General features: G+C 43.1%; 1 protein-coding gene across 2 annotated transcripts in view; it reads right to left on the reverse strand.

The window, feature by feature from the left end:
• LOC124551079 overlaps positions 1–13,654 on the reverse strand; it is a 36,099-nt gene extending 22,445 nt beyond the window's left edge. Inside the window, exon 1 of one of the 2 annotated variants that reach the window (XM_047126006.1) lies at positions 13,230–13,654. In XM_047126006.1, the coding sequence (XP_046981962.1) occupies positions 13,230–13,490 (261 nt within the window). In that variant the 5' untranslated portion in view covers positions 13,491–13,654. The remainder of the gene's footprint in view (positions 1–13,229) is intronic. The other variant, XM_047126005.1, reaches the window with a different exon arrangement.
• Between the last annotated feature and the right edge of the window lie 7,890 nt (positions 13,655–21,544).

The raw sequence follows: 21,544 nt of genomic DNA on the forward strand, positions 1-21,544 counted from the left end.
TGGGAGGAGACTGAGCAGTGAAACGTGTTACTTTTACACATAAAACGTGTTACTTTTACACATAAAACACAGTTTATATGTAATTCATGTCACACAGTCGCATACGGAACCTACATCCGCTTTCTTTTATATACTGTATATGATAAGATACTGTCATCCCCCTTCCCTTCTGTGTGAGAGGATGAATGAGCAAATGTATTTCTAGTTGCATGCTGGATGGTAGCAGACAAGCCTGTCTGCTAGAGAACAGTAGGACCAATGTTGGAACAGGTAGCTACGCTTTCTAAAAGCAAAGAGGTTTCTATCCTTAGTATGGTCCTGTCCGTCCCTTGTCATGTTGGTATAGGAAGCTGCCTCCGTGGCCACTTCCGTTTGTATCTGTGAGGCACCCCTCAGGTAGGAGCCCAGGGCAGTCTGTCTGCGGCGAGCGTCTGAATTGGTAAGATCTCCGGCTAAGCGCGTGTCTGGTAAGTCCATAGGACAATGGACTTCTTAAGTTCAGCCTAACTGAAAATTTAATCACCTTTATTTCAGGTTTAGCTCTAAAATATCTAATGTTATCTTAAATTACAACGCAGTGTAATTCGCGTGTGAAGTAGTTCAGAATATCTTCCGGTAGTTGCTTTGTCACTACTTTGTGAGTAAAGTGGAACCACGTGTTGATCAGTAACTCTAACTAAGATCATCAATCTTAAATGCGAATGCTCGTGTGATTATAACGTCTCGTCTTGACAATATTTTTCAATATAGCAACTTTTCTTTATGTTCAACCCACGTGGGGTGTACTTTGTGAGACCAGTACCACGTGTTTATACAATTGTTTGACCCATCAGGTTAATGGTAAGACGTTAGTAACCAGTTTGAGGTTTTTCTTCTGTAAATTGCTTTTCGATCTAATTTATTTTAATTATCAAAATTATTGTGAAGTTACACTCTTTGTGTAAACCAAGTTGACCACGTGAAGCATGTGGTGTAATCATCAAAGTAGCCCTCAGCTATTCTTTTCGGGAAGATTTCACAGAGAGTTAGTATGAATTTAGTATACCAGTGTGTGGTAATTACATGACGGACAGGATTGTGCTACGAACGTAACTTCTTTGGGTGAAAATTGAATCGGTTGGTTGTGGTTAATTTCCTCTTGCATATGTTTCAACGTTCTTCGTGTGTTATTTTATGAATGCAGTGTTGTATGCAGTCTCCCAATCTTGGCTCCATGTTTGATGTGTTCCGTAAGATTATAATCTCCCATTTTCACAATCCTAAATAAGGCATCAGTTTAGTTATGAATCAAGTTTAATATGCTGAAATTTCAATGATCAATGTTAAGATAAATTTCCAAATATAAACTGATTTATTTCTTTTTACTTAAATTCTCTTATATATATATATATATATATATATATATATATATATATATATATATATATATCACCGGTTGTCGTATGACTATTAAAAGATTATAATTAATGTTAGTCTGGTTGGGAATTTGGTAAGCTAGTCTTGATACCTAGTGAAACAGTTGCGCAGTAATGCAAGGTTAACTTCCCCAGACAGATCACTGCTTTCAACCCGCTCTTATTGTCTATCAGCACCGCTTTCATAGCAAATTAAAGCAACAACATTACAATCTCATTCGTGCTGTGTTGTGTCGACAGTTGGCAGTTGGAAGTTCCATTTAAGGAGATTGTCCCTCGATCTTGCGACTTCGGTCCGCAGTCTGTTCAAGGACTTCCAGATGACCCACCTCTCCATGTGTCCAGGCGGCAAGGATTCTTGTGGTGTCATCCAATTTGACAGGTGTTGGCATCTTCCTTTCCACTTGGTGGGTCGGTTAGCCGCAGCTTATCCTTCTAAGGGCTGTGAGGTTGTTAGGAAGCTCTTCCTGGACTTCAGTCTTGGCTTGGCAGGTTGTCCAAAGAGTGGATGTGAGGTCAGTGTATTTGATTTATGCCTCTAGATGTTAGCAGCGACCTCTCTTCTGATGTCACATGGAGCAATCCGTCAAAAGAAAACATGCAAAACACATCACTAAATTGAGCTCTACATTATTTCCTCCATTTGTGATGTTACCGTTACAACTGGACTAGGATAGAGAGCACATGTCTGATGACATCCTAAAAGAAGAAACAGGAGTCGATAGTGAAGAGATAGGGATCTAAAATTTCTTTTTTCCTTGAGTCATCATTCTTCTGACTGGTTTGATGCAGCCGAACACAAATTTTTCTCCTGTGCCGACCTCTTGATATCAGAGAAGTACTTGCAACCTACGTTCTCTACTGCTGGCTGGATGTAGTCCAATCTCGGTCTCCGTCTACAGAGTTTGCGCTCTGCAGCTCCCTCTAGTACAAACTAAATTAACCCCTGATATCTTAACGGATGTCCTGTCATCTAGTCCCTTCCTCGCCGATTATGCAGAGAACCTCCTCATTCTTCACCGAACCAATCCACCCAATTTTTAGCATTCTTCTGTAACACGTTTCAAATGGTTCAATTCTGTTCTGTTCCGGTTTTCTCACACTCGATATTTTACTACCCTACAATGCTGTGCTCCAAACGAACAGTCTCAGAAATTTCTTCCTAAAATTAAGGCCTTTGTTTTATATTACTGATGATGATGAAGTCCCATACTCCTTCACGGAGAGTAGGGGAACGATGCGGGATACCCGCACCGCCTTACTAGGCAAGGTCCTAATGGAGGTGGTTTGCCGTTGCCTTCCTCCGACCGTAATGGGAATGAATGATGATGAAGAAGACGACACGTCCACACCCAGTCATCTCGAGGTAGGTGAAAATCCCTGACCCCGCCGAGAATCGAACCCCGGACCCCGTGTTCGGGAAGCGAGAACGCTACTGCGAGACCACAAGCGGCGGCCTTTATATTACTAGACTTCTCTTGGACAGAAATGCCCCCTTTGACAGTGCCAGTCTGCTTTTTGTTCCTCCTCGCTCCGTTTATCGTCGGCTGTTTTGCTGGCTAGGTATCAGAATTCCTTAACTTTGTGTACTTCGTGAGCCCCAGTTCTGATGTGAAGTTCTAGTTGTTCTCATTTCTACTACTTCTCATTACTCTAGGTTTTATTCGGGTTACTTTCAGTCCACATCCTGTATGCATTAGACTGTCCGTTCCAACACCGGATCTCGTAAATCTTCTTCACTTTCGCCGAATATAGCAATGTCATCAGCGGATCTTGCACGGTGAAAATTATTGAACTACATGAAAAAAAGTAAATTAGTTTCAAACCACGGAGTGCACTTACTTCATTCGACATGTAAACCTCACTACAGATATTCAGATTTGGGTTATGACGTGTTCGATATGCCTGCCATCATTGTCGATTATATGGCGCAGACGAATAGCGAAATTCTGCGTGACCCGCTGATGTGTTGGAACATGGATGCTGTCTATGACCTACTGAATGGCTGTTTTCAGCTCAGCAAAAGTTTTGGAATTATTGCTGTACACCTTGTCATTAATATAGCCCGATAACAACGAGTCGCGTGTCTTCAGATCCGGATAATATGGTAGCCAATCGACGGTACCCCATAGATAGAATGCGTCTCCAGAGTGCTCCTCCAGGACATCACTCCCCAGATTCGATGTGGTCGAGTTCCGTCTTGTATGAACCACATCTCGAAATCAGGGTCACTTGGACAATGGGGATGAAATTACCTTCCCTAAACTTCACGTAGCGTTCGGTAGTCACTGTGCCATCAAGGAATATCGCACCAATTATTGCGTGACTGGACACTGCACATCACACAGTCACACGTTGAGGGTGAAGAGACTTCTCGGTCTTCTCTATCGCGAAATGCGGATTCTCAGCCCCCAAATACAGCAGTTTTGGTTACTGACAAACCCATCCACATGAAAGTTGGCTTCGTCGCTAAAGCAAACCATATGCGCATCCTGATACCCATGGCCAACCGTGCGGTTTGAACGACCTGACGCAAAGCGTTCAGAAGTTATGACGATTTTATTTCATATAGTACAATAATTGACACCCTGTGTCTTTGATATCCTTTCACCTTGCACTTGAATTCCACTCTTGAAGCTTTCTTTTATTTCAGTCATTGCTTCTTCGATGTATAGATTGAACAGCAGGGATGAATGACTACATCCTTCTCTTACACCCTTTTTAATCTGAACACTTCGTTCTTGCTCATTCAGTCTTATTCTTCCCTCTTGATTCTTGTGCATATTGTCTTCACCCGTCTTTCCCTATGGAACATCCCTGTTTTTCTCAGAATTTCAAACATCATATACCACTTTACATAGTCGAAAGCATTTTCCAGGCCGACACATCCTATGAAAGCGTCTAGCTTTCTCTTCAATCTTGCTTCCATTATCGAGCGCTATGCGAGAACTGCCACTCTGAAGCCTTTTCCTTTTCTAAAGTGATTGTCTTCTACCAAATCCTAAATGCTCTTTTCCATTATTCTGTATATTAACCTTGTGAGCTACTTGCATATATCAGCTTTCAAGCTTATTGTGGTGTTATTCTCATACTTGCCGACTCTTGCTATTTTCGGAATTGCCTGGATGTTTTTTCTGAAAGTCTGATGATATATCGGAAGTCACGAACATTCTACACACCAACGTCAATAGTGATTTCCCCCAGTGATTTTAGAAATTCGTATGGAATGTTAATTACCCTTCTGCCTTATTTGTTATTATGTTATTCAAAGCATTTTTAAATTCGGCTTCTTATACTGGATCCCCTACCTCTTTCTGTCAACTGCCGTTTCTTCTTTCAAAGCTCTTTTAAATTCTGCGTCTAATACTGAATCCCATACCTCTTCCCTGCCAACACCTGTTTCTACTTCTACCACGTCATCAGACAAGTTCTCTCTCTCATAGACGCTTTCTACGTACTCTTTTTACTTATCTGTTCTCTCCTCTGCATTTAATAGTGGAATTTCCATTGCACTCTTAATATTACCACTCTTGATTTTAATTTCACGGAAGATCGTTTTGACTTTTCTATAGGCTGAGTCGGTCCTTCTCACAATCATTTCTTTTTCGATTTCTTCGCAGTTTCCATGCAGCCATTTCACCCCATCTTCCCTGCACTTCCTATTTATTTCATTCCTAATGACTTATATTTCTGTACACCTTAATTTGCCTGATCATTTTTATACTTCCTTCCTTCACCGATCAACTGACGTAGTTCTTCTGTTACCCATGTTTTCCTCGCAGTTTCATCCTTGTTTTTCTTTCCATCTTCTGTCTCTGCTCTTTTTAGAGACATTCATTCCTCTTCAATTGAACTGCCTGTTGCGCTGTATCGACGTATCTGTAGCCTCAGAGAACTTCAAGTGTCCCTCTTCATTCCTTGGAATATCCGTATCCCATATCTTTGCGCATTAATTCTTCCTGACTAGTCTCTTAAAGTTCATCCTAGTCTTCATCACTACTGAATTATGATCAGGGTCTGTATCTGCCTCTGGTCACGCCTTACAATCCTGAAGCTGATTTCGAAATCTCTGCCTGACCATGATGCAATCTAACTGAAATCTGACCGTATCTCCCAGCTTTTTCCAAGTATATCTCCTCCTCTCACGATACTTGAACAGAGTATTCGGTTTTACTGGCTGAATTTTATTCAGTTAGTCTTATTCCTCTCTGATTTCTACTACCAAGCCCATATTCTGCCGCAAACCTTTCTTCTGCTCCTTCCCCTACAGTTGCATTCCAATCCCCCATGACTATTAGATTTTCAGCTCCCTTTACGTATTGAATTACGCGTTCAGTATCCTCATACACTTTCTCGGTCTTTTCATCTTCTGCCTGCGACGTCGGTATATATACCTCAACTATCGTCGTCGATGTTAGTATGCTGTAGATTCTGGTAAGAGCTACCCTATCTTTCAACTGTTCACTGTCTGCCCTACCTACCTGTCCATGATGAATCCTACTCCCGTTGTGCCATTTTCTGCTGCTGTTGATATTATCCTACACTCCTTTTATCAGAAATCCTTTCTTCTTTCCATTTTACTTCATGGCCCCCCACTATATCTAAACTGCGCTTTAGAATTTCCCTTTACAGATTTTATAGATGTTCATGCCTTCGACGTTTCACGCCCCGATTCGTAGAACGCTATCCTTTCGTTCGTTTTTCAATATTTTTCTCGTGGTCACCTTCCCAAAGATCCGAATGGGGGACTAGTTCGGAATCTTTAGTGCTGTGGAGAGATCATAATGACTTTTTTTCAATTCTTCAAAATCGCATTTCCTTCTGCATCCTCATGTATCATAGCTGGTACTTCGGACTTTTAGGGGCTGTTTCCCACGCCGAGGGCAATTGAGAGACCTGAACCTTTGTCAGTTCGTCGGCCCTCTTTTGATGAGGCCATTGGCAGAACGAGAGTGACCTCTTATGCCGTGAGTCTTCGGTGTCATTGCTGCTGATTACTCAAAATACATGCAGTGGCAAGATCGGAATCCAAGACGTTTTGATTACTGATCGAAGAGGCTACTTCTAGACCGCGAGTGAACCTCCAACCCAGCCTTGAGATGACGATCAGTTTGGCTTTAGTAATGGTAAACGTTCCGAAGGGCAGTACTCCTGACACTTCAGGGCTCAATTCGAACCTGGACTGATCAGTGACAGCAATACTACTCCAGAGATTCCAGGCCGCACAGACGTCTGGAGATGCCCCAGGCAGTGGCGGGGTACCAGCTTGACTGTTGACCGCCGTACAGCCCGACAACGACGGGTGGCAGTCTGGACTGCCATTTCTTTTGATAGGTGGACCACTTTACCAGTCATCCGTGGCACCTTCACAGCACAGCGGTCCGTCGACGATATTGGCTCTGAGCACTATGGGACTTAACATCTGAGGTCATCAGTCCCCTAGAACTTAGAACTACTTAAACCTAACTAACCTAAGGACATCACACACATCCATGCCCGAGGCAGGATTCGAACCTGCGACCGTAGCAGTCTCGCGCTGTTCCAGACTGAAGCGCTTAGAACCGCTCGGCCACCACGGCCGGCTCGACGATATTCTACGGCCCGTTTAGCTTACCTTCATGGCAAGCTATCCTCGGCTTACATTTAAACAAGACAATTCCCGCCCGCTCACGGTGAGAGTTTCTACTGGTTGCCTTCGTTCTTGCCAAACCATATCTTGGCGAGCAAGGTCGCAGCATCTCTCCACAATTCAGAAAGATTGGAGCATTAGGACAGGGCTCTCCAAACAGCTCGTGATTTTGACGATATAACTGACCAGCTGGTCAGAATTAGACATCCAACCACTCTGTCCATCAGTGCCAACCCGAATAACTGTTTGCATAAGTGCCAGATGTGAATCAATGTGTTATTGACTTCCTCAGTTTGTGAAGCTTTTTCTCTTGAATAAATCATCGAATTTTTCTGAAATTCTATTCATTTGTTTTGTATATCTGTGTAACATCTCTCTGTTTCCATTCCATTTGGATAATATCTTCGTGGTGCTTTGTTCCTTTTATTTTAGAGTGTATATACAAGGACTGGAACTTTAATAGTGGTAACTATTTATTTACAGCTCGTGCAAAATAGACACGTGTTTCAAAGTTTTACTGACCTTCAAAGTAGTCACCAGCACTGTGTATAACCCGTTGCCAGCGATGTGGAAGTCGTAGGATACTCTTAGCAGTGCCAGTTGTGTTGACAGTTCGAGCGGCGCGGTCTATTGCCCGACGAATTTGTAGCAGTTCTGAAGCGAAGGCCGTGAAGTGTTTCCTTCAGTTTAGAAATCGAGTTGGACTCACGAGGGCTTAAGTCAGGGGAGTGCAGTAGGTGGTATAGCACTTAGCAGCCCAGTCACTCAAACGAATCAGTAACAGCTTGCACTGTACGTGCTTGAGCATTGTCCTGCAAAATGATGGTCAGGTCCAGCAGAAAGTGTCATCACTTCTGCCTCTAAGTTGGTCGTAGGTTGTGTTCCAAAAATGACCAGCAAGGAGACAAACATGATGACACTTTCTGCAGGACCCGACCATCATTTTGCAGGACAACGCTCAAGCACGTACAGTCCAAGCTGTTACTGATTTGTTTGACTGATGGGGCTGCTAAGTGCTATACCACCTACTGCACTCCCCTGACTTAAGCCCTCGTGAGTTCAACTCGATTTCTAAACTGAAGAGAACACTTCACGGCATTCGCTTCAGAACAGCTTAAATTCGTCAGGCAATAGACCGCGCCGCTCGAACTGTGAACACAACTGGCACTGCTAAGAGTATCCTACGACTTCCACATCGCTGGCAACGGGTTATACACAGTGCTGGTGACTGCTTTGAAGGTCAGTAAAACTTTGAAACACATGTCTATTTTGTACGATCTGTATATAAATAGTTGCCAGTATTAAAGTTCCATCCCCTCCTAACTACATCCAGGATATTGTGCATCCACTTTTCTTTCGTAGATGTTGATCTATTCTTACAGGAATTGAGATAGCAGGGGAAGTGCGTTTGAAATCTTACTGTTCATGTCGCATATTTATGTCCTATCAGGCAGTATTAGGTGCTGGACATATATTCAGTCAGGTCTTGATGACACTTCAAATTTGTGCAAAGATTGATAATTTGTTTTGAATGTTCATCAGTCTAAAATTTTGCAATTCACAAAACGAAAAAAATGTAATACTCTGTGGCTACAGTACCGGTCAGTCACCGGTGGATTTAAGGAACTCATACAAATAGCTGGACGTAACAATTTGTCGGTGTGTTAAGTGGAATGATGAGGTAGATCCGCAGGCAGCAGACTACGAATCATTGCTAGGAAGCTTCGATATGGGAATCAATTTGGAAAAGAGATTGGATACAAAGCACTTGTGCGTCGCCTGGCAGAAAATTGCTCAGGTGTGTGAGGCCCATACCAAAGATGACTGAGAGGGGGCATTAAGCGGACACAAAGGACAATTCGGTTGGTCACAGTTTTGTTTGAGCCAGGAAATCCTGAAGTTGCATCTCCCGGAAGACAGACATTCCGCATCCCGCAAAATTCTGCTTACAAAATTCGAAAATACGAAGACATAGACTTTCAAAAATAAAGGAAGATTAATAAACATTACATGAGAAATATGGGCCCCAAACACCGAACTAAATCAATAAAATCAAAAATACGCTTTGTCTATATCGGCAAAGCATAATTTCTCAGTGTGAGTTTATTGATTTATTTCGAAGTTTGGGGTCCCCTATTTCTCATGTCATGTTTATTTATCTTCCTTTATTTCTCAAAGACTATGTCTTTGTATTTTCGAGTTTCGAAGGTGAAACACTTATAATCATATTGACTAATATGTTTCCACATACCAGTTGTCAGCAGAGAATCTTGATCTTATCAGAATATAAATCTGTTAATAACCCACTATAATTTATTGTTTCTAAAACTAATTTATTATTCAAACTTGACAACATGCCATTATTATTCTACACAAACTGTTCTACACAAACGTCATCTGTGAAGAAATATCGATATGAATGATACCCTATGATCTATCGAACAAAACTTCTGTATCTCTGATTAATGTTGCTCTCTTCTAGCAGTAGTGGGCAGTGAGCAGTGAAAGAGCGAAGTCGTAATATAACTGTGTTGATGATTGGACGTGCTGAGGTAAGACTGTATGTAACTTACCTGCAATGCAATGTGAAATATGTTGTCGGTGTTTGAAAAAATGTGAAACATAGTTCTGTGTTTATTCAAGAGTGAGAAAATGTATACAATAGTGATTTCAACTGTGTTTCATTTGATACCTGATTACAGTATTCTCAGAACACGACCCAGAAGGCCTTTTTGTAGACGACTGAATTGCGCCAAAATACTGAGTCCAAGAAGAAGGTTTGTATATTACTCTCAAACACTTTCAAGATCAAGGCATCCTCTCGACGAAATCGTATCGCGTTTATTTTCAGGAAAATGAACTATATCAATTACTACGGCAAGAAATTAAAGATGATTACTGTTTTCAACAATTAACTTTCACAACGTACAGTGTTAACGTAATAGATCTAGCGACTGTGCGCTGCGAATTGATGTAACCAGTTCTGCGCCATGTGTGCACAGAAAGAAATATATTCGTGATTGTTGTATTATTACAATAATCATTCAACAATATTCTAATTATGCCGCAGGATAGGGTGACTTCAGAAGATGCACATATAAGACAAATTTTCTGGAATATGCATTTAAAAAATAATAAATGAACTTAAACTCTAATATATCATATATATGCGCTTTCGCAATAATTCGTCCTCTAATAATAATAGATCAAGTAGACTATTGATGGCAAGTGCACAATACAATATTCACTCAGTAGCCGAAGCACTGTGTCTTTCATGTGCAGTCAGAATTCAGATGTCAAAATATTCATTGGTAAAAATCTCTTTATAAAAAGAGACAATGTAGACAATTACTGAACAGTTCCTTGCTGCTTGTGGTTCAAAAATTTTTACGGGGGCAGTTTGTAAAAGTGTAGCACCACATGTTACCAAACAGTTTGATAGACTTTCAGTTTTGGCTTTAGAACAAGGACATCAACAAAACGTTCAGGTTCTTCTTTTGACTGCAAAGTACTTGCACAGCCAAAGGTGTCAAGGACAGTAGGTATTTTGTTTGGTTTAACAAAAGCGTTTGAGTGTGATGCACGTTTTCTTAAGCTGCAACCCTGTGGAATTTGAGAAAAAGCCGTACAATAGTTAATTCCCCAAACAAAAAAGCAAGGTACAGTGTTTTGATCCCCAGTGTCAATAAACAGGAAACGATCTGAATCTGAATGGGATAGCTTTATGTTTTGCTTCTGTCGGTTTTATTATTGTTTATCAACGTCTTACCTCTAAACAAGGCACTTTATTAAAAACGAAAGTTGTATAAGCAGAAGGCACTATTAGCAGGAGGTAAAAATGTCATTGTCAAAGATGTAGAATGCAGTGTTAATGATTCAGCAGACAGGGTAGTGAGCAACATTAGCTAGTCACGTAACAGCTAACAGATCGAAGGTTAATTGCAGCGCAGTGTAAACATTTTCTGTCTCTGAAATATTTAAATCTTTCTCAAAGTTTAATGTGACCTGGGGAATTACTCGTTTTATGACCAAGTTGGCGTGGTTCACATAGCCTCAGGAAACGTGATGCTTGAAAAAAAAAAAAAAGAAAAAACAACACGTTGCAACAGTCACAACTGTCATCAGGTATCCAGATATCACATAATTAAATTCACTACTGTGGTCAAAATATAAAACACGCATTCATGTAATACAGGGAGCCTTGATTTAATGAATGTTTCATATTTTGATCGCACGAGTGCGCTTTAATGAAGTGACATTAAGTGCTAGGTACGTGGTGATGACAGTTTTTAAACGCATTGTCGTATAAGGCGAAAGTTATTTTACACTGAAGTTGATTGCTGTCGCATCATCACCGGTCCCTTTGGGACTCATTGATATCTCGCAACAAGAGTCAACATTACAAGTGTGCGAAGCTGGTAAGCATAAAAATTTCCACAAGTACCACCCTCTATGTAAGCATGATGATCTGAACAATTTTTACTACGCTCATAAAGCCTGAAACAGTACACTGCAAAAATATTAAGCTGCCACCAACACAAAGATTGGTTTTCAACGATATGCACAAGCCTACTAACTGTGGTACGCTAGGCCAACTGAGAATTGCACCACTTTACATTAATTAGTTAGTAAGTTACATGTACCACAGATCATTTGAGCGATTCTCAAATCGAAACGTTGTGGAACGAGTCAGTTTATGGGATACGCACACATGATCTTTGTTAACATTAATGAACACACAATTTTTTTAGCTCTACTCGTACAACCACACTAATTTTTCTTTATTTTTATTTTTTACTGGCTATCAAATTTTAGGCTGAAATTTGTGAATGGAACATGAGTTGTCCAGGACGAATGATTTTAAATTAGTTAAAACTTGCTTCGTTATTCTTTAGACATTTTATGTTATTGAGCAAATGATGAAAAACTTTTGTACCTACATATTGAACTCCCTTCTGAGCCACAGTTAGAACAGTGGGTAATAAAGTTCATTTTTCCCTCTACTGTTGTAGGTATAGACATCACTGTCCTCAAATTGTGACGGATGTGTTTCATTAGCGAGTATATGTATTGTGACGGAGCAGTTAAAACGCCTAGCTCCTTAAAGAGCGCCTGTGTGACGTCCTTGAGTGAACATCACATATTATTCTTACTGCTCGCTTCTGTGCAGTCAATACTTTCTTTTTACGTGATGTGTTACCCCAGAAAATTATTCCGTAAGACATTACTGGGCGGAAATGTGCAAAATATGTGAGCAGGTTGATAGTCTGAGTCCAGGATTATTAATTATACGAAGAGCAGAAGTAGCTCAAATTGACTGAGAAGCTCCAAGTTACGTATTCATCAAGGCCGGCCGAAGTGGCCGTGCGGTTAAAGGCGCTGCAGTCTGGAACCGCAAGACCGCTACGGTCGCAGGTTCGAATCCTGCCTCGGGCATGGATGTTTGTGATGTCCTTAGGTTAGTTAGGTTTAACTAGTTCTAAGTTCTAGGGGACTAATGACCTCAGCAGTTGAGTCCCATAGTGCTCAGAGCCATTTTCAACGTATTCATCAATATGTACACCCAGAAATTTGGAGCACTCTACGGTACTTACTGACTCCTGCTCTTATGCTACATCAATTGTTGTTTTACAGAACTGAATGAAGTGCGTTTTTTTTTCAAAACTAATGGTGAGACAATTTTCAGCGAACCACTTAATAATTCTCTGGAAAATATCATTTACCAACTCTTCTGTTGCTTTCTCTCTGATGGATTTTATTATAACATTAGTATCGTCTGACGTAAGTACCACTATTGTTAGTTGAATGTTAAGTGGAAGCTCATTCACATGTATAAAGAACAGCAGTGGACCCAAAATTGAACCCTGTGGAAGACTCTTCGTGATTATTTATTTATTTATTTTTTCTCCAGTCGGTTTCCGACATTATCTGTATTATTCAACACCCCCTTTTTGCATACTGTTTGTGAAGTGTGATTCAAACCTGATGTGTGTAAAGCCTTCAGTTCCACAAAACTAGAGTTTTTCTAAGAGACTAACGTAATAACACAATCAAACGCTTTCGAAAGATCGCAAAAAATACCGACTGGCGATAAGTTCTGTTTGATGAATGAATGTATAAATCGTAGTGTTGATACATACATATTTAGCTAAAAAAGCACACTCCAGTAGCAGCAATGGACTCACCGTTTCCAGGGAAACGTTAGAGACAGGCTTTATAAGACCACAGGCCCAGCCGATCTTCTTCAGCAGCTCAATGCCGGTGGGTGTCGGGGGCTCGGAGGACGCCTCGGGAGAAGTTTCGGTGCTGGTCGCGTCGATATCGGCGTCGGTGGAGACCTCGGCGCTGTCCCCATCCTTGATGACCATTGCCGAAGCTGCTGCAGCCACCAGCAGCAGGATCAGTGATACGGCCTGTAGGTCCCGGACCCAGCAGCGGGACGTCATCTTGGCTTTCTCGTGCAGCGAGTGTGGTACTGGTGCACCGGTGTCGCGGCGTGAGGAGGCAGTAATGCAGTGGATGGCCCCGTTTGGACGTTTTATAGTGACGGGTTAGCGCGCAGCAAACAGCTCCCCTCTAGTCGCGACCGTAACGAGAACCACTTGTCGCCAGTGAGATGGGGGAGGGAGGAGGGGGGGGAGGATTGGTAACGAGGAGCGAGCGGGCAGGATGGACTCCTGATGGGGTCTAATGGGTCCGCGCGCGCCGGCCAGGGTCAGGGCAGTGCGCTAGTTCGCGCGCCCGCCGCCAGAGTGTGTCCAGCAGGTGCGGCAGCCAATTGACGCCGCGGACGGACCCCCTCGTCACTTGTCAGCCAGCCACGGGCCGGAGGGGGGGGGGGGGGGGGGGGGGAGGGCAGGGGTTCGCGACGAGAGGGAAGCGCCCACTCAGAACCCGCCGCTGAGAGGGAAGTGGTCGCCGACACGCGCAGCGCTGCGAATTGCATGCACCGTGCGCCGCCCCGACAAGGCCGCAGGAATCTGCGTTGATTAGGTTTGACGTTGCCGCCGCGCACCGTACCGCCCCCGCCCCTTTGACACCCTCCCACTCCCTCCCCTCTCTTTCAGATCCCACTAGCCGTTCCCCCTCATCATCTAACTAACCTGTGACACCGCGGCGGACGTCAAGGGCATATTCATACACTGCACCCTCGCTGTTGCACAACAGTCCTCGGAATCGTTTCGTGAAAGGAAGAAAACACTTCAGCGTCTGGCCTTCAGTCCGAAGCTGCAGCTCTACACGTTGGCCTGTTTTGTGCACGCCCGTTCGTCCTGGCGTAACTATTATTACATAACGTCCATTTGAACCTGCACTCTGTTCAGGATTTGGTCTTAGTCTACACCTTTCAGAGTCCACATTTCTCTCCATTTCTAAACTGATTGATTGGAGAAGTATGTGCCGAAAAAGTGGGTTACGGACGGAAAAGACCCACCGTGGTTTAACAGCGCAATTCGGAGAATGCTCAGGAAGCGAAGACAGTTCCACTCGCGGTACAAGAAAGATAGGCAGAATGAGGACAGGCAAAAGTCAGTAGAGATTCGTGCTGCTGTAAAAAGAGCGATGCGCAAAGCATAGAACCACTACTACCGTCATACCTTAGTGAAAGATCTTGCTGAAACCCCAAGGAAATTCTGGTATTACGTAAAATCGGTAAGCTGGTCGGAGGCTCCCATCCAGTCACTCACTGATCAGACTGGCCTGGCAACGGAAGACAGCAAAACGAAAGCTGAAATTTTAAATTTAGTATTTGAGAAATCTTGCACGCACGGGGATCGTACAAACGTACCGCCGTTTGAGTCTCGCACAGATTCCCGTATGCAGGGCCTAGTGATAGACATCCCTAGGGTTGTGAAGTAGCTGAATGGGTTGAAAATAAATAAATCGCCAGGTCCTGATGGGATTCCAATTTGGTTTTACAGAGAGTTCTCTACTGCATTGGCTCCCTACTTAGCTTGCATTTATCGCGAATCTCTTGCCCAATGTAAACTCCCGAGCGACTGGAAAAAAGCACAGGTGACGCCTGTTTATAAGAAGGGTAGAAGGACGGATCCTCAAAATTACAGACCAATATCCTTAACATCGATTTGTTGCAGGATTCTCGAACTTATTCTCAGTTCGAACATAATGAATTTCCTTGAGACAGAGAAGTTGCTGTCCATGCATCAGCACGGCTTTAGAAAGCATCGCTCCTGCGAAACGCAACTCGCCCTTTTTTCACATGATATCTTGCGAACCGTGGATGAAGGGTATCAGACGGATGCCATATTCCTTGACTTCCGGAAAGCGTTTGACTCGGTGTCCCATTGCAGACTCCTAACTAAGGTACGAGAGTATGGGATTGGTTCTGAAGTATGTGAGTGGCTTGAAGACATCTTAAGTAATAGAACCCAGTACGTTGTCCTCGATGGAGCGTGTTCATCGGAGGTGGGGGTATCATCTGGAGTGCCCCAGGGAAGTGTGGTAGGTTCGCTGTTGTTTTCTATCTACATAAATGATCTTTTGGATAGGGTGGATAGCAATGTGCGGCTGTTTGCTGATGATGCTGTGGTGTACGGAAAGGTGTCGTCGTTGAGTGACTGAAGGAGGATAGAAGATGACTTGGACAGGATTTGTGATTCGTGTAAAGAATCGCAGCTAACTCTAAATATAGACAAATTTAAACTAATGCAGATCAATAGGAAAAAGAATCCCGTAATGTTTGAATACTCCATTAGTAGTGTAGCGCTTGACACAGTCACGTCGATTAAATATTTGGGTGTAACATTGCAGAATGATATGAAGTGGGACAAGCATGTAATGGCAATTGTGGGGAAGGCAGATAGTCGTCTTCGGTTCATTGGTAGAATTTTGGGAAGATGTGGTTCATCTGTAAAGGAGACCGCTTATAAAACACGAATACGACCTATTCTTGAGTACTGCTCAAACGTTTGCGATCCCTATCACGTCAGATTGACGGAGGACATAGAAGCAATTCAGAGGGGGGCTGCTAGATTTGTTACTGGTAGGTTTGATCATCACGCGAGTTTTACGGAAATGCTTCAGGAACTCGGGTGGGAGTATCTAGAGGAAAGGAGGCGTTCTTTTCGTGAATCGCTACTGAGGAAATTTAGAGAACCAGCATTTGAGACTGACTGCAGTGCAATTTTACTGCCGCCAACTTATATTTCGCGGAAAGACCACAAAGATAAGAGAGATTAGGGCTCGTACAGAGGCATATAGGCAGACATGTTTCCCTCGTTCTGTTTGGGAGTGGAACAGGGAGAGAAGATGCTAGTTGTGGTACGAGGTACCCTCCGCCACACACCGTATGGTGGATTGCGTGGTATGTATGTAGATATAGGTGTATGTCCTTACTTTTAGTCAATTTGTGCAATAAAATTCTGCTTCCCCATTTCGATTCACCACACTTTCATTACTTGCTTTGCATTAGCCTTCTAGTCTGTTACGTACCAGTGAATTCATGAGAAAGAGTGCTTTTACTGCGATTTTAACAAATATGGAATAAATAACTCGTCTGTCGAGATCCGAAGATGTTAACATTGATTACCGAAACCTGGTACCGAGAATAAAGGTTATTATTAGCGATCTTGGAAAAGAACTTTAGCTTTTCTGACGTAATATTGAGTTTTCTGAGTAGTGCAGATATTTCAATTATTTTCTGACATACGAGGGGCATTTGAAAAGCCCGTGCAAAAGTAAAAACTACTTACGTGTTTGGGGTAAACGATTTTTATTTTGCGACATAGTCTCCTGTTAGACTTATACACTTCGTCCAACGCTGTTCTAATTTGTTGATCCCTTCCGAATAGTAGGAATTGTCCAAGTCTGCAAAATAGCTATTAGTTGCCGCAATCACCTTCTCGTTTGAATAAAATCTTTCTTCATTTCTTCAGATTGGGGAACAAATAGTAGTCCGAGGGAGCCAAGTCTAGAGAGCAGGGGGGATGTGAAACGAGATGTAATACATTAATTTTGCGACCACTACTGCTGAGGTGTGTGCTGGTGCATTGTTGTGATGGAAAAGGACTTTTTTGCGGTCCAATCGCCGGCGTTTTTCTTGCAGCTCGGTTTTCAAACGGTCCAGTAACGATGAATAATATGCACCTGTAATAGTTTTACCCTTTTCCAGATAGTCGATGAGGATTATCCCTTGCGAATCCCAACTTTCTCTTGGCAAAGGTCTGAGTTCGAGTCTCGGTCCGGCATACAGTTTTAATCTGCCAGGAAAGTTTCATAACAGCGTACACTCCGCTGCAGAGCGAAAATCTCATTCTCACACATCGGACATAGGTGGCATACGAACCGACTGTCGCCCTCCATATGGCCTGGCAAACAGGAGTGACGGCCTGCGGTGCCAGTTTATTTCAGAACAGGACCGCTCTGGATGTTATCCGTGGTACCCTTGCAGCTCAGCGGAACAGCGATGATATTTTACGCCGCGTTTTGCTGCCCTCCGGGGCAAGCCACCCCGGGCTGGCATTTCAGCAAGATATCGCTCGTCCGCACACGGTGAGAGTTTCTACTGCACGTCTTCTTGCTTGCCAAACCCCTAACCTGGTCAACAAAGTCTCCGGATCTCTCCCCCACTGAGAACGGTTAGAGCATTTTAGTCGAGGTCCTCCAACCAGCTCGGGATTTTGGAGATGTAACGCGCCAGTTGGACAGAATTCGGCACGATATCTCCTAGGGGGACATCCAACAGCTCAGTCAGTCAATGCCGAGCCGTTAACTGCTTGCATAAGCCCAGAGATGGACCACTGCGTGTTTGACTTCCTCAGTTTGTGAAGATCTTTCTTTTGAATAATTCATCCTGTTTTTCTGAAACTGTAATCATTTGTTTGTCTGTCCACGTGCATTAAATTTACCCATATCCGCCCCATTCGGATAATTTCTTCGTGGTGCGTCTTTTTTGTTTTATTTCTTTTTTTTGTTTTAGAGTACGTATGATTGAGTTAGCACTCATCAATTTGATTCTGATACAACCTCCAAACTGGAAAAAAATTGGTAATTTGTGGTAAGGTCTTATGGGACCAAACTGCTGAGGTCATCGGTCCCTAAGCTTACACACTGTTTAATCTTAAACTAACTTACGCGAAGGACGACACACACACACACACACACACACACACACACACACACACACACACACACACACATGCCCGAGGGAGCCGCGCGAACCGTGACAGGACGCCCCAAACCGCGTGGCTACCCCGCGCGGCCTTCCAAACCAGAATTTTTATTCGGCGGAAATGCGCTGGGTAACATTATATACTTGCCTCATACGAATGATATTTCGTTTAGTTAGCTTGATATAGTCGAGCCACAGTCTAGGAGAGATGTCCAACTGTATGGCCGCTGTACGTCTGCCCTTCTGTTGTCGTCGTACGTGGCATTCCCGGTTCCAGCAGAATTTTTGATAGTAGATTTGTAAGCCCCGTTAGGGATCGCTGTTAGACGAGATTGTACTTCGGTTATGCTTCTCTTTGCTGTGCTCGCTGTTTCTTCAGTATTCTTCTTCAACACCTCGGTTCAAACGTTTTTATTCTCTTCTCGTCTTAACTGTTTATCATCTGTATATCACTTCCGCAGAAGCCTACTCTCTAGACAAGTACCTTTAGATTTTCTAACACTAAAATTTATGTTTCTCTTTTTAAGGAATTAATAAATTCTTCTTTTTCAGAAGTCTTTTTCGTGCTATTTTCAATTTCCTTTTCCTACCCTTGCTCCTCGTGTATCACCGTACCCATTACTTTTAGTGTCTCATTTCCAGGTTTAATTCCCTTAGCATGGCCTGATTTGATTCGGCTACTTTTCTCTGATGTATTACTTTCGTTCAGCTACTCTTCCAGGTCCTTAGGCGTCTCTGACACAGTTACGATGTCGTCGAGAACTATCAAAGTTTTTATTTTGTCCTATCTCTCACTTTAAAATCCATTTCCAAATTTATCCTTGTATTCCTATAGTGCTTGCTCAATGTACAGGCAGAATAATCTCTCTTCAGTATACTTCAATTAAAGTAGCCATATTACTGATTAGCAGTTTCTTTTTTGACAGCTCTTCTGATTCGAATGAAAAGACTCATCATGTGACACACACAAACAAACACACACACATATACACACACACACATACACACACACATATACAGGGTGTTACAAAAAGGTACGGCCAAACTTTCTGGAAACATTCCACACACACATAGAAAGAAAATATGTTATGTGGACATGTGTCCGGAAACGCTTGCTTTCCATGTCAGAGCTCATTTTATTACTTCTCTTCAAATCACATTAATCATGGAATGGAAACACACAGCAACAGAACGTACCAGCGTGACTTCAAACACTTAGTTACAGGAAATGTTCAAAACGTCCTCCGTTAGCGAGGATACATGCATCCACCCTCCGTCGCATGGAATCCATGATGCGCTGATGCAGCCCTGGAGAATGGCGTATTGTATCACAGCCGTCCACAATACGAGCACGAAGAGTCTCTATATTTGGTACCGGGGTTGCGTAGACAAGAGCTTTAAAATGCCCCCATAAATGAAAGTCAAGAGGGTTGAGGTTAGGAGAGCGTGGAAGCCATGGAATTGGTCCGCCTCCACCAATCCATCGGTCACCGAATCTGTTGTTGAGAAGCGTACGAACACTTCGACTGAAATGTGCAGGAGCTCCATCGTGCATGAACCACATGTTGCGTCGTACTTGTAAAGACACATGTGCTAGCAGCACAGGTAGAGTATCCCGTATGAAATCATGATAACGTGCTCCATTGAGCGTAGGTGGAAGAACATGGGGCCCAATCAAGACATCACCAACAATGCCTGCCCAAACGTTCACAGAAAATCTGCCTTGATGAAGTGATTGCACAACTGCGTGCGGATTCTCGTCAGCCCACACATGTTGATTGTGAAAATTTACAATTCGATCACGTTGGAATGAAGCCTCATCCGTAAAGAGAACATTTGCACTGAAATGAGGATTGACACATTGTTGGATGAACCATTCGCAGAAGTGTACCCGTGGAGGCCAATCAGCTGCTGATAGTGCCTGCACACGCTGTACATGGTACGGAAACAACTGGTTCTCCCGTAGCACTCTCCATACAGTGACGTGGTCAACGTTACCTTGTACAGCAGCAACTTCTCTGACGCTGACATTAGGGTTATCGTCAACTGCATGAAGAATTGCCTCGTCCATTGCAGGTGTCCTCGTCGTTCTAGGTCTTCCCCAGTCGCGAGTCATAGGCTGGAATGTTCCGTGCTCCCTAAGACGCCGATCAATTGCTTCGAACGTCTTCCTGTCGGGACACCTTCGTTCTGGAAATCAGTCTCGATACAAACGTACCGCGCCACGGCTATTGCCCCGTGCTAATCCATACGTCAAATGGGCATCTGCCAACTCCGCATTTGTAAACATTGCACTGACTGAAAAACCACGTTCCTGATGAACACTGACCTGTTGATGCTACGTACTGATGTGCTTGATGCTAGTACTGTAGAGCAATGAGTCGCATGTCAACACGAGCACCGAAGTCAACATTACCTTCCTTCAATTGGGCCAACTGGCGGTGAATCAAGAAAGTACAGTACATACTGACGAAACTAAAATGAGCTCTAACATGGAAATTAAGCGTTTCCAGACACATGTCCACATAACATCTTTTGTTTATTTGTGTGTGAGGAATGTTTCCTGAAAGTTTGGCCGTACCTTTTTGTAACACCCTATATATATATATATATATATATATATATATATATATATACAGGGTTGTCCATTGATCGTGACCGAGCCAAATATCTCACGAAATAAGCGTCAATCGAAAAAACTATAAAGAACGAATCTTGTCTAGCTTCAAGGATGAAACCAGATGGCGCTATGGTTGGCTCGCTAGATGGCGCTGCCATAGATGAAACGAATATCAACTGCGTTTTTTAAAATAGGAACCCCAATTTATTATAACATATTCGTGTAGTATGTAAAGAAATATGAATGTTTTAGTTGGCCCACTTTTTTCGCTTTGTGATAGATGGCGCAGAAAATAGTAACAAACGTATAAGTATGTGGTATCACGTAACATTCCGCCAGTGCGGACGGTATTTGCTCCGTGATACATTACCCGTGTTGAAATGGACAGTTTACCAACTGCGGAAAAGGTCGATATCGTGTTGATGTATGCCTGTTGTGACCAAAATGCCCAACGGGCGTGTGCTATGTATGCTGCTCGGTATCCTGGACGACATCATCCAAGTGTCCGGACCGTTCGCCGTTATTTAAGGAAACAGGAACTGATCAGCCACATGTGAAACGTCAACCACGACCTGCAACAAATGATGATGCTCAAATAGGAGTTTTAGCTGCTGTCGCGGCTAATCCGCACATCAGTAGCAGACAAATTGCGCGAGAATCGGAAATCACAGAAACGTCGGTGTTGAGAATGCTACATCAACATCGATTGCACCCGTACCATATTTCTATGCACCAGGAATTGCATGGCGACG

This window comes from Schistocerca americana, chromosome 9 (assembly GCF_021461395.2).
Source record: "Schistocerca americana isolate TAMUIC-IGC-003095 chromosome 9, iqSchAmer2.1, whole genome shotgun sequence".
Classification (NCBI taxonomy): Eukaryota; Metazoa; Arthropoda; class Insecta; order Orthoptera; family Acrididae; genus Schistocerca; species Schistocerca americana.